We start from the raw sequence: 20,010 nt of genomic DNA, 5'->3' as shown, positions 1-20,010 counted from the left end.
AAATATCAACTTCAGCGGTATTTTCAGATTGCCAATGATTTCTGTTAGAACCATAGAATTCCTACAGTGCAGTGTAGGAGCGTTTTCAGAGACTTAGCATTGAGCTGGGTTTTACGTGTGGAATTTCCCCCACCTAATTGTAGTTCAGCTAACACAAAGACTCGTGGAGACAACAACTCTGGTTAAGACTGCTTTACTTTCCAAGCTTGGTTCAACGTACAAGGAAGAGTGATTTGGATAAACGCCCAAACCACTCTGATTTATCTTGCTTCAGGTTCAACAGTTACAAATTTCCAAAAATCAGTAGCCCAACCCATTTCGCCTCGATCCAATCCTTGTAGCTGTAGAGTTCACCTTGACCAATGAATTTTACTTCAGGCAGCATGGTGACTGTGTAATCAACTCGTGATTTAGCCTCATTCTGTTCCGTGGCCACCTGTTGTTTTTCAAAAAGCTTGCATCCGCTGTCTCTTGCTCTCCCCTATTCCCATTTCTCTTACCTCAGTGTGGTTCCTGCTCTTACCATTGTTTGTCTGAGCGCAGGATACTGGAGCTGCTGATAGGAACTTATTATTGAGCTCTCTGTATTATTGCTGCCCACATTATTTCTACCTGATTCTGTCTGTGGTAGGAATGTGGTCAAGTTAGCTAGCTAAAATCTCATCATACACTGCGGCCACTATTATTAGCAAGAGTTTAAACGCTTGCTACTGCTATGTTCTAAGAATACATTTTTAGTTTTTAATAATGATTGCTGAATATACTTTCTATGATTAGTTTCAATCCTCAATAAACAAACTTATGAGGAGCTATTCTAGTGTCATGCTAGCTGTCCGGTTTTAAGTGGTCTCATCTCAGGAACTCAGTTTCTAGCAGTAGGAGTCCATTTGGCCCACCGACCGTCTGAAAGAGCACCCTATCTAGGCCCGCACCCCACCTTATACCGTAACCCCACCAAACCTACACATCATTGGACACCAAGGGGAACATTAGAATGGCCAATACATCTATCCTGCACATATTTGGACTATGGGGAACAACAAATAACCCAGGGGAAACCCATGCAGACACAGAGAAAAAGCGCAAACTCCAGTCAGGCAGTCAACCTGGACTGAAATTGAACCCGCGTCCGTGGAGCTGTCAGGTAGCAGTGCTAACCAATGTTCCACTGAGCCAAACCTGATATGTTGTGAGTCAGTTAAAGGAGATCTGAGAAATATTACATCCAATCAATGGAAACACTTGAACCCACCCATAGGCTGCTCTCAGTTCTTTACTTTATTAATTAATTGAATAATTGATGTCACCGGATATTTCACAGCACTCTTTACCTGTTCCCTGAACCTGGACTGAGTTACCCAATAGATAAATGGGTTTGTACAGCAACTTAACTCCGCCAGCATAACTCCGACGTTTGTAAAAATGTATGACGAATCATTGTAATATACAGGCCTAATTCCTTCAATTATATAATATAACTTTTTTGTGACATTTGGAAGCCACAGGAGTATGAAACTGCTGGATATGGCAAAGAGTAAAATTATAGACTTCCTTCTGCTCTCCATCTCTGGGTTACTGCGGTACTGTCCCTTGCTCTGACCCCCCAGACTCTTGCGGACTCGACTGGTCACGAAAATATATTTGACTGTCAGAGCACTGAACAACAGAATGAGAGCATATGGGAGAAAAGAGGTTAAAACTGTATCAAACCAATTAAATCCAATCCACGTGGTATCAGTGTAATAGCTTGGCTTTTCCTTACAGAACCAAGAGACATTGTTGATTATCACTGCAGGTTCAAATCTAAAGTAGACGGGAATGTCTTTTAAGCAGAGCAGAATGCAGATTGCTGACAGGACTAGAGCCGCAGTTTTCCCAGTGCAGTACTTCGTTTTCAGCTTGTGACAACAGATGGCCACAAATCGATCAAAGGTGAAAGTGATGGTGAACCAGACAGAGCAATCTGCTGCTGCATAAAGCAGGACAAAGGTAAAGCTACATACAGGGGTGATTTCTAGGAAAGATCCTGGGAAATAATAAGAACTGATCTGCCATCGTTTTACCTCAGTGATTATGAGCAGCAGATGCGCCATTGCCATGGCAACCAGGTAGCGACTGGTGCAGCTGGAGTGACCACATTTCCCCCGGAACAAGATGACGATTGTCACTAAATTAACTGTAGGAGAAATAAGTGAAATGAGAATAAAAGTTGCTGAACAAGGGTTCTGCATCTCTAGTGATTTGGGGTCGGTTCATAGGTCAAATGTTAAAATCCTCAGCACCAAAGTAAACAAAGCTTATTCAATTTGGGAAAGATGCGACTATCCAACTCACTCCAATGCATTCATCAGATTTTCAGTCTCTAATTTTACCCATTTCACAGATCGAGCTGGTCATTGCTCCCAGGCCTTGGGAAAGCCATCAGCCTAAGTGGGTTCAAGACACCTTCATGAAATTAAGTGTCTTCATAGCCCTACTTATGGGACAGACGGAACACTGCCCACTGCGAGCATGCACCTACCTTATTCATACGATACACAACTCCAGGGATAGGACCTGCAGGATCAGATCACCACTTTCACTTGTGGACAGGACCTGGCCGAGCTACTCCTGTGGAATAATCTGGAAACTCCTTGCCCCCCTCCCCCCTCATTTCACAGTGTTAATCAGGATGAGTCCTGGGGAACATGTCGTGAGCTGCAGAAATATACTGTGGATTTATGCAAAGGGAAACGCCGGTTATAGGGTGGGATTCTCCACTCCCATGCCGAAGTGGCCGCGCCGTCGTGAACGCCGTCGAGGTTCACAACGGCGCGGAACGGCCCCGGTCCCGACAGATTCAAAGCGGGGGCAAACGTTTCGGCCATGGGTCTTGGTGTTGAAGGCCTGGGGCACTATTTGCGGGTGGTGGCCGTGGCCCAGGACAGGACACCCCTACCACAGGCAGCTATGTACCAGGGCCACCTGAAAATTACAGCGGCACTCCGGTGCATGGCCCAGTCACAGCCGGTCATGGCTGGCATCGGCGACATTGCTCGGATATTGACTGACGTGGAAAAAATCCAGAGGGAGGTGGCACAGTCACAGCTTAATGTGGCACAGCACCAGAGGGAGGTAGTCTACTCCCTTTGCTCGAAAACTTGGTTGGGGTGGGTGCGGGCCTCCTGGACTGGCAGTCCAAGGTTATGGGGAAGTCTCATCCGTTAGCCCCGCTCACACCCTCGTCACACATAGTAGCACTGGGCCATTGGGCACACGGAGAAGGAAGTGATGTGGCCCCTGCCGATGACTTCGTACGGGAAGTAGCAGAACAGCACAACAGTTTGGACTCCGAAGCCCACCAGCCATGGGCACATCTGATGGGCAGAACAGGGAGCCACCTGGGACACCTGAGCAGCAGCCGGGCACATACAGGACCCATCGCACCTGAAGATGGCCCCAGGTCATAGGGCGAGAACCGCTGCAGTTCATGTCCACTCCTGATGTACCACCTGGAGTCCACCTAGGCATAGCTTTAGGGCACGTAAGGCCAGTGAAGTTGGCAGGGGTGCAGAACATAGGATAGAATTAGGGGCTGGAGCACAAAGTGTATATATATATATATGTGTGTGTTCACTTGTTCATATTAAATACATGTTCACAACGTCACAACCTGCCTCGGTGCTCTGTAAGAAGGGTGTGAGGAATGGATTGGTCCCAGCTGGGCGCAATGGGAAGGGGGAGGGGAATGGATGGACGTTGCAGAAGGGCTGGGCCTGGATCTCAGATCAGCCAGCGCTCAGCGGTCCGGTCTTCCACCCACCCGCTCTCTTGCCCACGCCCCCCCCCCCCCCGACCAGCAGCACTCACACACCCCATCATCACGTCCGCCACCTCAAGGGTTCGTTGAGACCGTGTAATGTTATGGCTAGTTCGCATGCGGAGACCACCCAGAAGGATTGGAGGAAAATGCTTCCGTGGGAAGGAATCAAACTGTGCAGTGCACCAGACCACATCGCAGAGCGGGTTGTCATCATCCTCCATCCCATGGACCAGCCCATCACATAGTGCGGCAGGCAAGAATCATGAAGGGGTTGCAAGTTGGGTTTATGCAGGAATGGTATTCATGTGAAGAGGCGTCGGCCGAGGGGTGGGTGGGATGGGATATCCGTGCCGCTGTACAGGCCCCCCCCAAGCATTGAACTTGGAAGCGATTAGAAGCATGTCGGCCCTGCCATCGGTGCTGTGTGACCTCCTGTGCCTGCCCAGCCCAGGTTTCCTCACCCTGTATCCCATCCTTCTCATCGGACAAGGCCTGGCATTCATCCTCCTCTTACAGTACTCACTGCTCTGCTGCATGATGTTGCAAGGATGCAGCAGGCAACCACGATGTGGGAGGCTCTCCTCGCACTATACTAGAGGGCTCATCCATGGAGGCCCAGGTACCTGAACCGCATCTTTAGTATGTCAAAGCATGACTTGATCATGCCCCTGGTCGCAGCATGGGCATCGTTGTAGCGGGTCTCCGTGTCAGTCAGTGGCCTCTGGATAGGCAACACATGCCACGCTCACAGCGGATAACCCTGTCGCCCAGGACCCAAACCCTCAGCCGGGTGTGCACCTCTAAGAGGTCAGGAACCATCGAGTATACCATGTTGAAGGTATCATGCACATGGCCCGGGTATCGGGCTTAGACGTGCATGATGTGTAGATGATGGTTACACACTGGCTGCATGTTCATCGAGTTTGTGAAGACTGACCTGCCATGGGCACATGCTTGTAGGGCGACATGCATCCCGTCTATCACCTCCTGGACCTGGACAGTCCCGCTCGGTGCACTTTGAATTTGATCATTATGCCGAGTGGACATATAGGACCTCCGTGATGGATGATGCGGATACAACTGTGAACCAAGGTCTGTGAAATTCCTGACAGATCACCACTCGGTGCCTGGAAGGACCACATTGCATAAACGTTCACGGTTACCATCACCATGACGTCCACCAGGGGGAACACGTGTCATAGAATCATAGAATCCTTACAATGCAGAAGGAAGCCTTTTAGTCCATCACGTCTGCACCAACTCTTCAAAAGAGCACCATAACTCGACCCAATCTCTCGCCCTGTCCCCGTAACCCCACCCAACCTTTGGACATTGAAGGAAAATTTAACATGGTCATTCCACCTAACCTGCACATCTTTGGAATGTGGAGGGAAACTAATACACCCACAGAAAACCCACGTCGTCACGAGATGAATGTGCAAACTCCACACAGACAATCACCCAAGGTCGGAATCAAACCAAGGTCCCTGGCGGTGTGAGGCAGCAGTGCTAACCACTGAACACCGTACCCACATGCGCCCATGTTGCTAGGTGTGCCATGATCTGACAGATATGTCACATAGTCCTCCTGCTCAGTGGAATCTTGGATGGCATTCGAGGTCCGGCAGGACCTTGAATGACAGGCACTGCAGTACACACAATAACTGATGTGACGCCTCCTTCCTCTTCCTTATTGGCCTTTTGGGCGGCCGCTCTCCATCATCACCAGCTGGGTCCTGTTCCTCTGGGCATACTTTGTACTCCTTGAGAAAATTCAGCCTATACAACCTCATAGCCCCAGGGCTATAGCAACTGGGATGAAGGCATGGTTGAATTCCGAAGTCCATTGCCTGCAGGGGGGCTGATAGTCAGACATATTAAAATAGTACATTCCTCCTTCTCAAACAGATCCCCACGGGCTGCACAGATGCTCTGGTCTGCACTGACGCCTGTCTCTTCTACCAGGGCATATCATTGGCTGATGCTACCTATGCCAGTGTTACGTTCCACAGCCCCTGTCCAGGACCCTTCTGCAGAACTACTGTAGGCATTGCATTTAGGTGGACTACATGCTACCGATCGGTGGGTGGTGGCCGGTTGGCCGATGAGGAGAGTTGGTGTTGTGGAGGGTGAGGGATAGGGTAGTGGGATAGAGGCGGGGGCTTGGGAGCTGGGTGGAGTGCGCTTGTGGTGGAGTGGATGGTATGGGTCAAGTGTAGGGTGGTGTTGTGGTGGATGAGTGATAGGGTGGTGGGATTGAGGACGGGTGCTTGGGAGGGTGGCTCTGGGTTGCGGGGAGGTGGGATGGGGTCACGCACATGATCGGTTTCACTCTGCACAACCACAGTGGCCAGTCAGTAGGGTGCACAGCATGATGGCTACCTTGAAGGCCGCGGCAATGGCGGTCCATGCCTGAGCACCGTGGTACCAAAGTGGGCAACCCCAACCCCACCACCCACCCCTGGTACCCCTTGGTGCCCCGCATTTGCCTGATGGTACACCCCCCTCATACAGCCCTGCCAACAGCAGTGCAGGCAGCCCATGGTCACTCCTCTGTGCGTCCTACCTCCACTCCCTCCCTCATCAGCCACCGAAACTGCTTCACAAGTTTAAAAACCAGGGGCATAATTCTCCAGAAACGGCGCGATGTCCGCCGACTGGTTCCCAAAACGGCGCCAATCAGACGGACATCGCGCCGCCCCAAAGGTGCGGAATGTTCCGCATCTTTGGGGGCCGAGCCCCAACATTGAGGGGCTAGGCCGACGCCGAAGGAAATTCCGCCCCGCCAGCTGGCGGAAACGGCCTTTGTTGCCCCGCCAGCTGGCGCGAAAATGACATGTCGGGGCGGCGCATGCGCGGGAGCATCAGCGGCCACTGAAAGTTTCCCACGCATGCGCAATGGAGGGAGTCTCTTCCGCCTCCGCCATGGTGGAGACCATGGCAGAGGCGGAAGGGAAAGAGTGCCTCCACGGCACAGGCCCGCCCGCGGATCGGTGGGCCCCGATCGTGGGCCAGGCCAACGTGGGGGCACCCCCCGGGGTCAGATCGCCCCGCGCCCCCCCACAGGACACCGGAGCCCGTCCACGCCGCCTTGTCCCGCCGGTAAATAGATGCTTTAATTTACGCAGGCGGGACAGGCAATTTATCGGCGGGACTTCGGCCCATCCGGGTCGGAGAATCGAGCGGGGGGGCCCGCCAACCGGCGCAGCGCGATTCCCGCCCCCGCCGAATCTCCGGTGCCGGAGACTTCGCCAACCGGCGGGGGCGGGATTCACGGCAGCCCCCGGCGATTCTCCGACCCGGCGGGGGGTTGGAGAATGACGCCCCAGAAGTGAAATTCATGATTGCTAATTCCACCCAGCAGAGGCAGAGCATCGCTGAGGCCCCAGAGAATACCGGGTCAGGCCTGCAAATGATATGCAAATACCATTTATGTGCAGAGTAAAACGTATTGAGGCGACTGTTGGGGCACCGGAGCATGGCATTCTGGCATGCACCCGCTGCCCACCACAATTTTGGCTTCACGACTAATTCTCCGTCAATCGGGTTTTGCGATTTCAGCATTGGCCAATGGAGAATCGTACCTGATATCTCTGATAGGGTCGCTGTCGAATGGTCACCATGAAGTAAGCATGCTACATTATCAGACATTGTGGGGGAAAAAAGAACAGCTCACACACAGATCTGCACTGCTTCAACGGCCATAGACTTACCAGGAAGACCAACGACAGCCAGAATCGTGTAGTATATTTTTCTGACACTGTGAAATGTTTCCAGGTTTTCCAATAAAGGATTTTCTGTTCTTTTTTCTGCAGACAAACAATTAAACATTGCGGTGGTGTGATCGTTGTGCCTTTAAGTTATAACTGTGGAATCTCCAAGGTCCACTGAGAATAAACCATCTTTCAAGTTAATTTATTTTAAAAGAAGCAATGAGCACACAGCTGATGGCAACCGATGGGATAAAATATGTTTGATGCTGAGATTGTACTGGAAAATCATACAGACTGAACAATCTTGATCATGTTAATTAACTGATTAAAATTGGGAGCTACTTTCTGACAGCAAAGACGTTGAACACTCAATCACGGCTATCTCTACATTTTACGTTTGGGTGGTCACTTCACTCTGCCATACAAACAAAGAACAAAGTAATGTACAGCACAGGAACAGGCCCTTCGGCCCTCCAAGCCCGTGCCGACCATGCTGCCTGAATAAACTACAATCTTCTACACTTCCTGGGTCCGTATCCCTCTATTCCCATCCTATTCATGTATTTGTCAAGATGCCCCTTAAATGTCACTAACGCCCCTGCTTCCACCACCTCCTCCGGTAGCGAGTTCCAGGCACCCACTACCCTCTGTGTAAAAAACTTGCCTCGTCCATCTACTCTAAACCTTGCCCCTCTCACCTTAAACCTATGCCCCCTAGTAATTGACCCCTCTACCCTGGGGAAAAGCCTCTGACTATCCACTCTGTCTATGCCCCTCATAATTTTGTAGACTTCAATCAGGTCACCCCTCAACCTCCGTCGTTCCAGTGAGAACAAACCGAGTTTATTCAACCGCTCCTCATAGCTAATGCGCTCCATACCAGGCAACATTCTCGTAAATCTCTTCTGCACCCTCTCTAAAGCCTCCACATCCTTCTGGTAGTGTGGCGACCAGAATTGAACACTATACTCCAAGTGTGGCCTAACTAAGGTTCTATGCAGCTGCAACATGACTTGCCAATTCTTATACTCAATGCCCCGGCCAATGAAGGGAAGCATGCCGTATGCCTTCTTGACTACCTTCTCCACCTGTGTTGCCCCTTTCAGTGATCTGTGGACCTGTACTCCTAGATCTCTCTGACTTTCAATACTCTTGAGGGTTCTACCATTCACTGTATATTCCCTACCTGCATTAGACCTTCCAAAATGCATTACCTCACATTTGTCCGGATTAAACTCCATCTGCCATCTCTCCGCCCAAGTCTCCAAACAATCTAAATCCTGCTGTATCCTCTGACAGTCCTCATCGCACTCTGCAATTCCAACAACCTTTGTGTCGTCTGCATGTTACTGTTCATTCAATAGTTTAAATTCCAAAATGTCTGCTATGCTGCATTCTGGAATGAGATTATAGTCTTCTGCAGGCAATTATCGAGTTAAATATTTCGAGTCCGAACATTCTGTGTCTTTTTCTGTCTCAGGTTAGTACAGGCCGTTTCACAAATGCAGCTCGTTGAATTAATGTAGCATCTCAAACTCATTACTGGGAAATAAACGATGACATATGATATACGCCAGACATTCAACCCAAGTCGTCCATGAAAATGTTAATCTTTCCCTCGAGCTTCCACCCATAGCTTTTTAAATCTAAATCTACCATTGCAACCATCTATTCCATTCTCACACATATGCTCCTCTCGCTTCACTTAATTCACTTCAATAACTCCTTGTACTAGGGAGTTCCATTTTTTCCCAGATTTCTCGGGTAAAAACAATTCTCCCGAGTTGCTTCTTGCATATCGTGTTGACTATGACATCCTGATGGTCTCGAGGAAAACTCTGTTCCACAAGAGCAAACATTCTCTCTGTATCTACTTTGCCACAACTCTTCATAATTGCAAAGACTTCACCACAGTCTGCTTTTTAACGAGCGAAGAGCAGTCCCCCTCCCATTTGATGATGTTAGTGTATCATCGAGTGGGAGGACGATTTGCTCCAAGATAAACAAATATTTGGTTCTCTTTTCTGCTCATGAACTGTATCCAAACTGAGGTCGAGCACCCCCTGCACTCTACGTGGAGAATGGCAAAGTTAGCATTTTCTCTGCTTTAGGTGCAGACCTGGTTAATCTCTTTTGGCTTCTCGCCATTCTGAGTTACAAACTATTCATCATTAAATTTGCAAGTCTCCCTGTCCGTGATATTTCAACAGTTGAAGAAAAGCCTGGTATATGACTCCAAAATCGCTTTCAATGTCCCATCATCCATGGCAACGCAGTGCACCCCGGCCGTTTCTCCAAGTAGGAATCTTAACTGGTTATTGCGGACCACAACTACCTTTCCTCCGAGAAACGGCAATATCAACAATTGCGTTACAAACATGATACTAGAACCATCTTTTAGAGTTTAATGGATCTTAAAGGCTTTTGATTGTGGCATAGCAACAGCTAGGTGCTCTAATGTAAAAATCTGTCACTTGCTGTTCAATTACAAGAATTACATCTCCCCATTTATCCTTATGAATGACCATACAGGTTTTAAGCCAGATAGACTGCAGTACAACTCATACGATCCTCCTCATTCACCCTCAATCTAAAGACACGGGGTGGAACTTTCCTCACAAAATGGCAAAGTGTCATTTTTGGCGTGAATATCGGTACAACTCTCACCGGCCCCAGTGGCTTGATCAGGATTCCAACTTTTCAGCGTCTATTCGCCCTGGCGCCTGAACACTTCAGTCAAGGAAACATTGCATTTTAACGTCTCCACAGTAGGTTGATCTCATTCAATCCCGGAGGATGGCATCAAGATGACCAGCTCCCAGATTTACGGAGATGTCCTCATTCGATTGCTGGATGCTGTGAAGGAAGGGAAGGCCACAATGCATTCACTGGTTGGTAGGACGCTCTCCAGAAAGGTCACAATCCCGCTTGGGAGACGGTGGAAGTATTTGTCAGTACCGGGCCAACAGGGCGGTGGCTCTATGCACAAATGATAAACGAATGACCTACTATGATCCTCAAAGATCAGTGATCCTTGCCTCCTCTTGGCACTCCACCATTCCGCCAACATGCGTAATGTCACTTTGAACAGAAATGCAACCACCTCGCACGTTACCAGCACCAGACACAACAAAATCCTTCAACTCCCCTCCCCATTCCATGCCAGGGCTCTGCCCATCAGAACCTCTCCATGCTTAAGCATATTAACCACACTTGCCACGTGTTATAGACCTTTTACCACCAGGTGTCCGGCCCACATTATCATCTTTTCTGTCCCTCCAGGAGAAAGTAGCCCACAACCCCAGAAAGAGAATGTAATTCCATTCGAGGAGAGGTTCATGAAGCGAGGAAGGGAGGGCGAGGAGCAGGCCTATAGAGATAACAAGGTTTGTCTGCGACAGAAAAGCAATGGACCATTGCACCTTCATCTGGATGACAAGTCGCAAATAAGTATTTTGCTGTCCGAACTCTTTACCAGCCCATGTACTAAAGCGGTGTCACTTGTCTTTCAGGAACATCAACCAATGAATCTCGCCCATCAACGTGCAGCGCCCCAGGTTACCGCCGACATCTCCTTGTGGGAGATCTCCGATGAGGACACGGATGGCACACCACAGCTATTACCCACATCATCTATCATTGCACAGCCAAGAGCATCGGTGGGCGAACTTAGCAGACCCACCTCTGGATCACAACATACTGCACAACAGATGGAGAAAGGAACGTCTCAGGGATCGGGCAGTCGGAGTTCCCAGGACTAAGTTGTGCCCCAGCTCGGTGCCGTGGTCTGCAATGCCCGTCTCTCAGCTGCTGCAGATGCAAAGGCAATGCTGGGAATACCAGAAGTGATTGTCATCGACATTCCTGTGACTTCAAGTTCGAATGGAAGTGCCCAAAGCCTCAAGTTGCAGACGATGTTGCCAGCATTGTGTGTAACTGGGCAAACACTATAATGGTGGTGTATGCAGTGTATAGCATGGGGAAAGGCACAATTCCATGACTAGAAAACTTAGAAGCATGGCTCAGTCACTGACAGCAATAGCTGGGGTTCAAGACCCTGTTGCAGACAATGGCGCAGGAGCGCCAGGTGATATTGAGGGTTCTGGAGCTCATTCCAGCTGCACCTCCATAACCATATAGTAACCCAGGGGCATATGAGCACCCAGAGGGAGGATAACACACGGGGACACATCTAAGAGCCTTCCACCCAGTAGCGGCTGTGAGTAACAAATCCTTCTGAATCCCCTTTCCTGATACCACGCATCTCAGGGACAGCAAACAGAATAGGGTGATGCAGAATCACCAGTGCCACGTGGACATAGTCCAGGACCCTCTCCTACGCAATTTGCACCCGTGGTTAACAGACCTGTAGAATCGTGCCCACAGATCCAAATATAGCGCCGTCACAAATCCAAACACACAGACCTAAAACATAACAATCATATAAACTTCTAGATGTTTCAACGTCATCCATGAAAAAGAAAATGCATCACCTTACTGATGTTTTCATAAACTACACAAACACATCAACGTACAGCAGTATATATATTTTCGCAAGTAACGTACCATTAACGTAGTACAAACATGCAAGTATAATTCTCCAGCTGCCCACCCTCAATTTCTACTTTGTACATAAAGCAAACATGCTTAAAGTTCTCTAATCTCATACTTATTTGTCTGTGCTGCCGAAATAAATCACTATTCGAGTCAATTCTAAAGTCAATAAGTTCATTGGTTCATAAGGTATAGGAGCATAATTAGGCCATTTAGCCCATCGAGTCTTCTTTGTCATTTGATCATGGCTGATCTCATCCTGGCCTTAGGTACACCGTCCATTCCCCATAGCCCATAAACCCACAACTAATTAAAAATCTCTCGAACTCCTCCATTAAATTACTCACTGCCCCAGTATCCACTGCACTCTGCGGTAGCGAATTCCCCAGGTTAACAACCCTTTGGGAGAAGTAGTTTCTCCTCATCTCCGTTTTAAATTTGTTACCTATTATCCTAAGACTATGCCCTCTCGTTCTAGAATGCCTCACAGGCGGAAACATTCGCTCCACCTCTACTTTACCCAGACCTTATATCATCTTGTATACCTTATTTTGATCACCCCTCATTCTTCTAAATTCTAGAAGTATAGGCCTAAACTGTTCAATGTCTCTTCATAGGACACACCCCTCATCTTGGAATCAACTCATTGAACCGCTTCTGAACTGCCTCCGATGCTACTACATCTTTCCTCAAATAAGGGGACCAAATCTGCACAAAACCCCAGGTGTGGTCTCACCAATGCCTTGCATTGCATTCCTTAACTTTATACTCTATTCCTTTATTTGGGGCTATAAATTCCAACATTCCATTCACTTTCTTTATTATCTGCTGTACCTGCATGCTAGTTTCAAGGAACTCATGAACCATGCCCCTCAGTTCGCACTGCAATGGAGCATCGCAAAGTCTCTCCCCATTTAGATAATACATTGCATTCCCATTTTCCCGACCAAGATGCATGACACCACAATTATCCACGTTAAACTCCATCTGCCACATTTTGGCCCACTCGCCTACACTACCTATCTCCATTTGGAAAGATCTTTCATTGTAACTTATTGTCCCACCTATATTTCGTCCCAAATGTGAACCTTCTATGCCTGTGTCCAAGTCGTTTATATAGATTTTAAATGGCTGCGCCCAAGAACCGAACCCGATGGCACCCCATGAGTATCTTTCCATCCAGAAAAATACCCATTTATCCCGACTCTCTGTCTTCTGTTCATCAGTCAGTCTGCTAAACAAGCTACTAAATTACCCATCATCCCATGTGATCTTACCATGTGAATTAACCTTCTGTGTGGCGGCAACAAATCAAACGCCTTCTAAAAGTTCAGATATACGAGATCTACAGGATCCCCATTATCCATTTTGCTCATGACATCTTGGAAGAACTATAGCAAATTAGTCAAGCATGATTTGTCCTTTACAAAACCATACTGACTCTGATGATTGCGCTCTGACTTTCCAAATGTTCTGATGTTACTTCCTTGATATTTGAATTTATCAATTTCCAAACACTATTGACTCTCAGGTTTCATCTTACATGGGACAGAGGGTCAGTTCTCTGCCTATCTTTCCTTTTATGTACTTGTAGAAGATTTTGCTTCCCTTTTTTGATATTCTGCGCTAGTTTTCTTTCATAATTTACCTTAGCTCGTTTTATTACCTTTTTTCTGTCTGACACTTTCCCAATCTTTCAGCTTGCCACTGGCCTTTGCAATATGAAATACCTTCGTTTTTGTCTTTATAATGTACTGACCTCCTTGTTTATGTTTGGAGGCATTTTTACCCCTCTTCCCATCTTTCTTCCTCACTGGAATATGTTTTAGTTGTCAGGAATTGAGTATCTCCCTGAACAACTGTCATTGCTCATCAGCAGTCCTACCTTTTAGCCTTCCTGCCCACTCTCTCCTCATGCTTATTTAATTTTCTTTGTTTAATTCCAGAACGTAAGTGTGGGACTTCACTCTCGCCCCAAACTCAGTTTTAAATTCTACCAAACTCTGGCCATTACTCCCGAGAGGACCCTTAACCATGAACATCTGAATTAATCCCTCCTCATTATACAATCCCAAATCCAGGGTAGCCTGTTCCCTGGGCGGTTCCCAACATACTGTTCAAAGAAACACTCTCTAAAACATTCAAAGGACTCTGCCTAAATGCTACCTTTGCCAATTTGATTCTTCCAGTCGAAGTGCATATTAAAAGCACCCATTATTATTGCCGTACATTTCTTATGAATCTCCAACATTTCCTGGTTTGTATTGTTCCCCACTGCAGAATTATAGATGGGGACCTATGGATTACTCCTACCAAGGACATTTTTCCCTTTTCTATTTCCTCTTTCTACCCAGTCTTATTCACAACTTGTTCTCCAGTGCTTATTCCACTTCCCATTGCAGCACTAATCCCTTTCCTCACCAGCAAGGCTATGCAATCTCTTTTTCCTTTCAGTCTATCTTTCAGAGGTACGGCGTCTTCATTGATATTCAACTCCCTGACCTGGTCTCCCTTTGACCATGTTTCAGTAAACGCCACCAAATAATACCCCTTTGTTTCTATTTGTGTCGTTAACTCATTAGGATTTCTCTGACGCTTCATGCATTTGGATTTCAAGATATTAAATTTATTCCACCGTGAAATCTCACTGACCTTTTATAATTCCTTGGTGCATTAAAACATTCACACGTTCTCTCCCTTATATTTATTTTCTGGTAACCATCGGCCACGTTTCTAACCTGTACTCTTACCTCCTCCCTTGATTCGGGTGTTGTAATTTTCCGCTTCAACTATATCTCTCCCCCCATCTCCCCCTACCCCACCCCACTCAGTTTAAATCCATATCAACAGCACTAGTTAATCGGTTCACTAGGATTCTGGTCACAGCATGCTTCAGATGAAGACCGTCCGATCAGAACAGAACCCTCTTCCCCTGTGCTGAGGAATCTTATGAATCTAGTCTAATACTAGATTTTAAAGACATCCACTGTAAATCCACTTTCACTTTTTACTTCCTAATCCATCCAAATGTTCCTGGAACTATTCCACGATCTTGAGGGTTCATTCACTTCACTATGCGATTAAACAAACATGCCACAACTCTCTGATATTCATTTTGATTTCCTCTCAGTAATCCAGCTATTGCCCAAAGTTTAAAGTGTAACAGCGATGCTCCATTGGCTTTGGGGTTAGTAACTCTCCACAATTACTTTGGTCCCACTTGAGTGTGGACTCCCCAATTAAAGACTAGGCTCACTGCTGCCTTCCTAACCGGCTATAAAACATTAGAGAACCTCCTGGTTTCTCAGAGTGCACTGCCACATGTCTTTGGATCGACACGGATTGCTTTCTCTCCAAATTTGCTCAGACTGTGCCTTCCCCTTTGTTCTCATTAACAATGTCTCGAATCTGAGTGCGAGCTCCCACCAGCATTTTGTCCAGCGAGTGATAAAGATACCGCTTTGTTTTGCTTTAAGCACAGGCCGGGCTAACATTAATCACTTTTTTCCATCTACTCTTTGTGATCTGAAAACCACAAAAGAAGAAGACTGCAACTTTCTATCTCTGACGTTTAAATCGGTTCATTTTAAGTTCAGATTTATTTATGGGATGTGGCTGTCTCTGGCCTGGCCAGAATTTACTGCCAATCGCGAATTGTTCTTCAGAATATGGCGTTGAGCTACGTTCTTGAACCGCTGCATTACATGTAGTGTCCTTACACCCACTGTGCTGTTAGGGAGGGAATTCCAGGATATTGACCCAGCGACAGTGAAGGGGCGTCAATATATATCTAAGTCAGGATGGTGTGGTGAGTGACTTAGAGGAAAACCTCCAGTGGTGGTGTTCCGAACAATCCACTGCCCTTGTTCTTCCAGATGGTAATGGTCGTGGGTTTGAAATATGATGCCAAAGGAGCTTTGGTAAGTTCCCGCAGTGCATCTTGTAGATGGTTCACACTGCTGCTGCTATATGTTGGTGGTTGAATGAATGAATGTCTGTGGAAGTAGTCCCTAGAAAGTTGTTTTTTTCGGATTGTGTCAAGTAATTTGGAGCTACACCACTCCAGACAAATGAAGTGTATGCTTTCACACAACAGCCTTGTGCCTTGTGCGTGGTGAGGAATCAGGACGTGAGTTAGTCACAGGAAGATTCCTCTCCTCTGACCGGCTCTTGAAGTAACAGTTCAGTTTCTGAAATTTAGGTAAGTAATCGCATGGATTTTGTTTTACTACGTTCATGGGATGTCTGAATTTATTGCTTATCCATGTGGGCATTTAAGAGTCAACTACTTTGCTATAGATCGGGAACCACATGATAACCAGACAGGGAGAGGATGACAGATTTCCTTAGTGTATTTGTGACCCAGATATTTGTTTTTTTTACAGCAATCAACAATTGTTTCATTGTCACAATTAGACATTTAATTCCAGATTTTTATTTCACCCCCTGGGTGTGGGATTCTACCCCAAGACTCCAGGGCCCCTGCGTCTCTGAATTGCCAGCCACGTGACAGCAGCACGATGTCACTGGCTCCCTTTGGTGGCTGGCTTGAAGACAGAGGATGAAAGCAATAGTAACGGTAACACAGAATATCCGACTTTGGAAACTGGTTCCCTGTTAGATGTGGGAAGTGCAGATGCAGTCTGGCGTGGTGTTTAACCCTGCTGCCTCACGGCGCCGAGGACGAGATGTCAATCCCGGCCCCGTGTCACTGTCCGTGTGGAGTTTGCACATTCTCCCCGTGTCTGGGTGTTTCTGTGCCTCGCAACCCAAAGATGTGCAGGTTAGGTGGATTGGACACATGTTGCCCCTTAATTGGAATACATTTAAAAAAAGATGGGGAAAGTCTGCAACTTATTCCGAAAAATGCTTTCGTCCTCCCCAAGGCAACGGGATATTTCTTAGCCCTATCTCCAAGTAGAAATATGAGTTAGACATTGCTGACTATTGCGACATTCTATTTTAGATTTTAAGAAAAAGAAGAATTGTTTACAACTTTGATATAATTGACATAATTATGCATTTAGAGGGATTAAATTATTTTGTTTTTGGATATAGCAAGTTATGTTTGCATTTAAATGTGATTCTCTGTTACCTCCTTCTCATTAACAGATTTTGATGCTCCTCATTCGCTCCGAATCCACTATCACCCAGCCCCGAAAGCCGGAGAGACGGCAGCCCAGATACTTTGATCCTTCTTATTTCTCCTAAATTCAAAGGTGTGCTCCCAAGTTATAAAGCTTTTACAAATTAATCGATCAATTCATCGCATCAAATTCACAAGTTCAACAATATGCGGGTTTTGCGGCGAGAGGTGGCTTCAATTCCATTGGCCGGCGGCAGGAAAGGGGAATCCTGCTGTTGCCAAGAAATAAGCGACTGGGGGACTGGAATCCCCCACCCCCCCCAAAAAAAAAAAAATTTGAGACAAATTGAGCATGATTACCCTTCTTTTCATTTCAAACTTTATAGATATGAAACAAACGATAATCCGTAGCATAGTTTTTTGGGCGCGACACTCCGGTCTCCCAGCCGCGTTTTTCTCGATTGCATGGCGTTCGCTGGTGGAGGGATTCTCTCTTCCTGCAGCCTGTGAATTTCCCATTGAAACCACCCCACGCCTCCGGGAAAGCCGCTGACCAGGGTGAGCTGCTGGCGGGAAAAGTGAACTGCTTCCCGAGTTTAGTCCCCAACCAGAGCTAAAACTTACAACTTCCACTTTGAGCGATCTTCCAGAATAAACGAACCCATATTGATCTTTGTTCAACTTCGCCTGGCAATTATTTGACCATTTTGCGAGTTTATTAATGTCAGTGTATAATTTGTCGAAGATGTGTTATTATTCCCAATCCTGCCTCGCTATAGAATAACCGTTCACTCGCGCATTCTTCCTTCTGTCTTGAAGCCAGACAACAGTCGATTCTGTTACTTTCCCGTAAATCCCACATTATCTGAGCTGATTTAGAATTATATTGTCTTTGTTATTCACTTAGGGGGATGTGGGTGTCACTGGCTTTCCCCAGTATTTATTTCCCATCCCTATTTTCCTTTGAGAAGTTGGTGGTGAGTTACCTGCCTGAACCGCTCCAGTCCCTGTGCCGCAGCTACACTCATAATGCTGGTAGCGAGCGAGACCCAGGATTTTAATTCAGAGACAGTGAAGGGATAGCTGCATATTTACAAACATGTTGAAAGACTTGGAAGGAAACTTCAGTTAGTTATTTTCCCATGTATCTCCTTACCTTGTCTTCTGGACCGTTGTGGTTGTTGGTTTGAAAGGTGCTGCATTAGGGCCTTTGGGAACTCCTGCAGTGTATATTGTAGATGGTGCACACTGTTCTTACTGAGGGTGGTGGTGGAATTAAATATTTATGGAAAGGGTGCCAATCAAGAGGGCTGATTTGGCCTAAATGCTGGGGAGCTTCTTCAGCTTTATTCGTGCTGCACTCAAACAGGGAAGTGATGATTATTCCATCAAACGCCTGACGTGTGCATTGTTGATAATGGACAGACTGCGCAGTAAGGAGCTTTGATCTTTCCTTTCATTTCATATTTGGGGCAGAATTCCTAGCCTTTGGCCTGCTCTTGTAGCAACATTATTTAGATGGTTTGTCCGCTTAATTTTCTGTTCAATGTTAACCCCGATGATGTATATTATGTGAGACGTCTCGAAGATCTTTTGAAAATTCATGTACTGCATTAGTATGGTCTGATCTTCCTGCTACCCCGTCACCAAAATGATTAACGTGGATGAAGCAACAGTTTCCTCTTTGAAATCCATGCTGGCGATTCATTTGAACATTGGGTAAATGTGCTGAAGTAGGCCACTCGGCCCATGCAGCTCTGTGATCTTCTACTTCAATGTTTTTTCCTGCACTATTTCCATATCCCTTGATATATCATATGTAGAACATACAATACAGAAGGAGGCCATTCGGCCCATCGAGTCTGCGGCGGCCTACTTAAGCCCTCACTTCCACCCTGTCCCCGTAACCCAATAACCCCTCCTGACCATTTTGGTCACTAAGGACAATTTATTATGGCCAATTCACCTAACGTGCACGTCTTTGGACTGTGGGAGGAAATCGGAGCTCCTGGAGGAAACCCACGTAGACACGGGGAGAACGTGCAGACTCCACACAGACAGTGACCCAGTGGGGAATCGAACCTGGGACCCTGGCACTGTGAAGTCACTTGTGCTACCGTGCTGCCCAAATAACGATGTACAAATTGATCTCTGTCTTGACTACATCCTGAGATTGAGCCTCCAGAACGCTCTGGTGCAGATTACTCCACAGATTCACCATGCATTTTGTGAAGAAGTTCCTCTTCATCTCAGTCTTAAACGACCTGCCTCTTTCTGAGGTTATGTCCCCTTGTGCGAGATGGCATCACCCACCGGGAACTTCCTTCCTACATTTAGCTTGTCGAGTCCAGTAAGAATGTTTATGCTGGAATGGACTCGCCAATCATTCTTCTAAACTGTAGATAATATAAGCCTATTCTCCCAAATCTCTCCTCATGGAGCTTCACCACTACCTCTATAATCAGTTTTGTTGAACTGCCTCTCTGGCAAGTGCATCCTCCAGTATGCAAGGAGACCAACACTGTACACAATACAATGCTGGATGCATTGCTGTCTAGAGAGATTCTGGAAAGTTTCTTGTAGACTGGTAAGTAGCAAATGTACCCTCACTATTTTAGGCATGATGAAGAGGGAGAAAGAAAACTCCAGAGCTCTTAGTCTGACATCAGGATTTGGGAAAACACTGGAATCTATTATAAAGTTTGAGATAACTGGCAAGTTAGAAAAGAATGGTAAAATTAGGCAGAGCCAACATGGATGTATCGAAGGGAAATAATATCTGGCAGACTAGTTGTGTGAGAATTTTACTTAGGGGAAATCAGTGGATGTTATGTATCTGAATTTTCTAAAAAGTC

The 20,010-nt window shown here is 46.8% G+C and overlaps 1 protein-coding gene across 1 annotated transcript; it reads right to left on the bottom strand.

The window, feature by feature from the left end:
• Positions 1–1,265: 1,265 nt before the first annotated feature.
• Positions 1,266–2,231, bottom strand: LOC140389091 (G-protein coupled receptor 15-like). The gene has a single exon (XM_072473250.1). The coding sequence runs from the start codon at positions 2,229–2,231 to the stop codon at positions 1,266–1,268; it is 966 nt and encodes a 321-aa protein (XP_072329351.1).
• Positions 2,232–20,010: the final 17,779 nt, after the last annotated feature.

The sequence above is a fragment of the Scyliorhinus torazame genome, chromosome 14, assembly GCF_047496885.1.
Source record: "Scyliorhinus torazame isolate Kashiwa2021f chromosome 14, sScyTor2.1, whole genome shotgun sequence".
In the NCBI taxonomy this organism is placed as follows: Eukaryota; Metazoa; Chordata; class Chondrichthyes; order Carcharhiniformes; family Scyliorhinidae; genus Scyliorhinus; species Scyliorhinus torazame.
The sequence above is the reverse complement of the archived record's forward strand: the minus strand, read 5'-3'. Positions and strand labels throughout refer to the sequence as shown.

Coding starts and splice junctions, on each gene's coding strand:
- LOC140389091 (XM_072473250.1), bottom strand. CDS start 2,231: ATGCAGAACCCTTGTTCAGCAACTTTTATTCTCATTTCACTTATTTCT.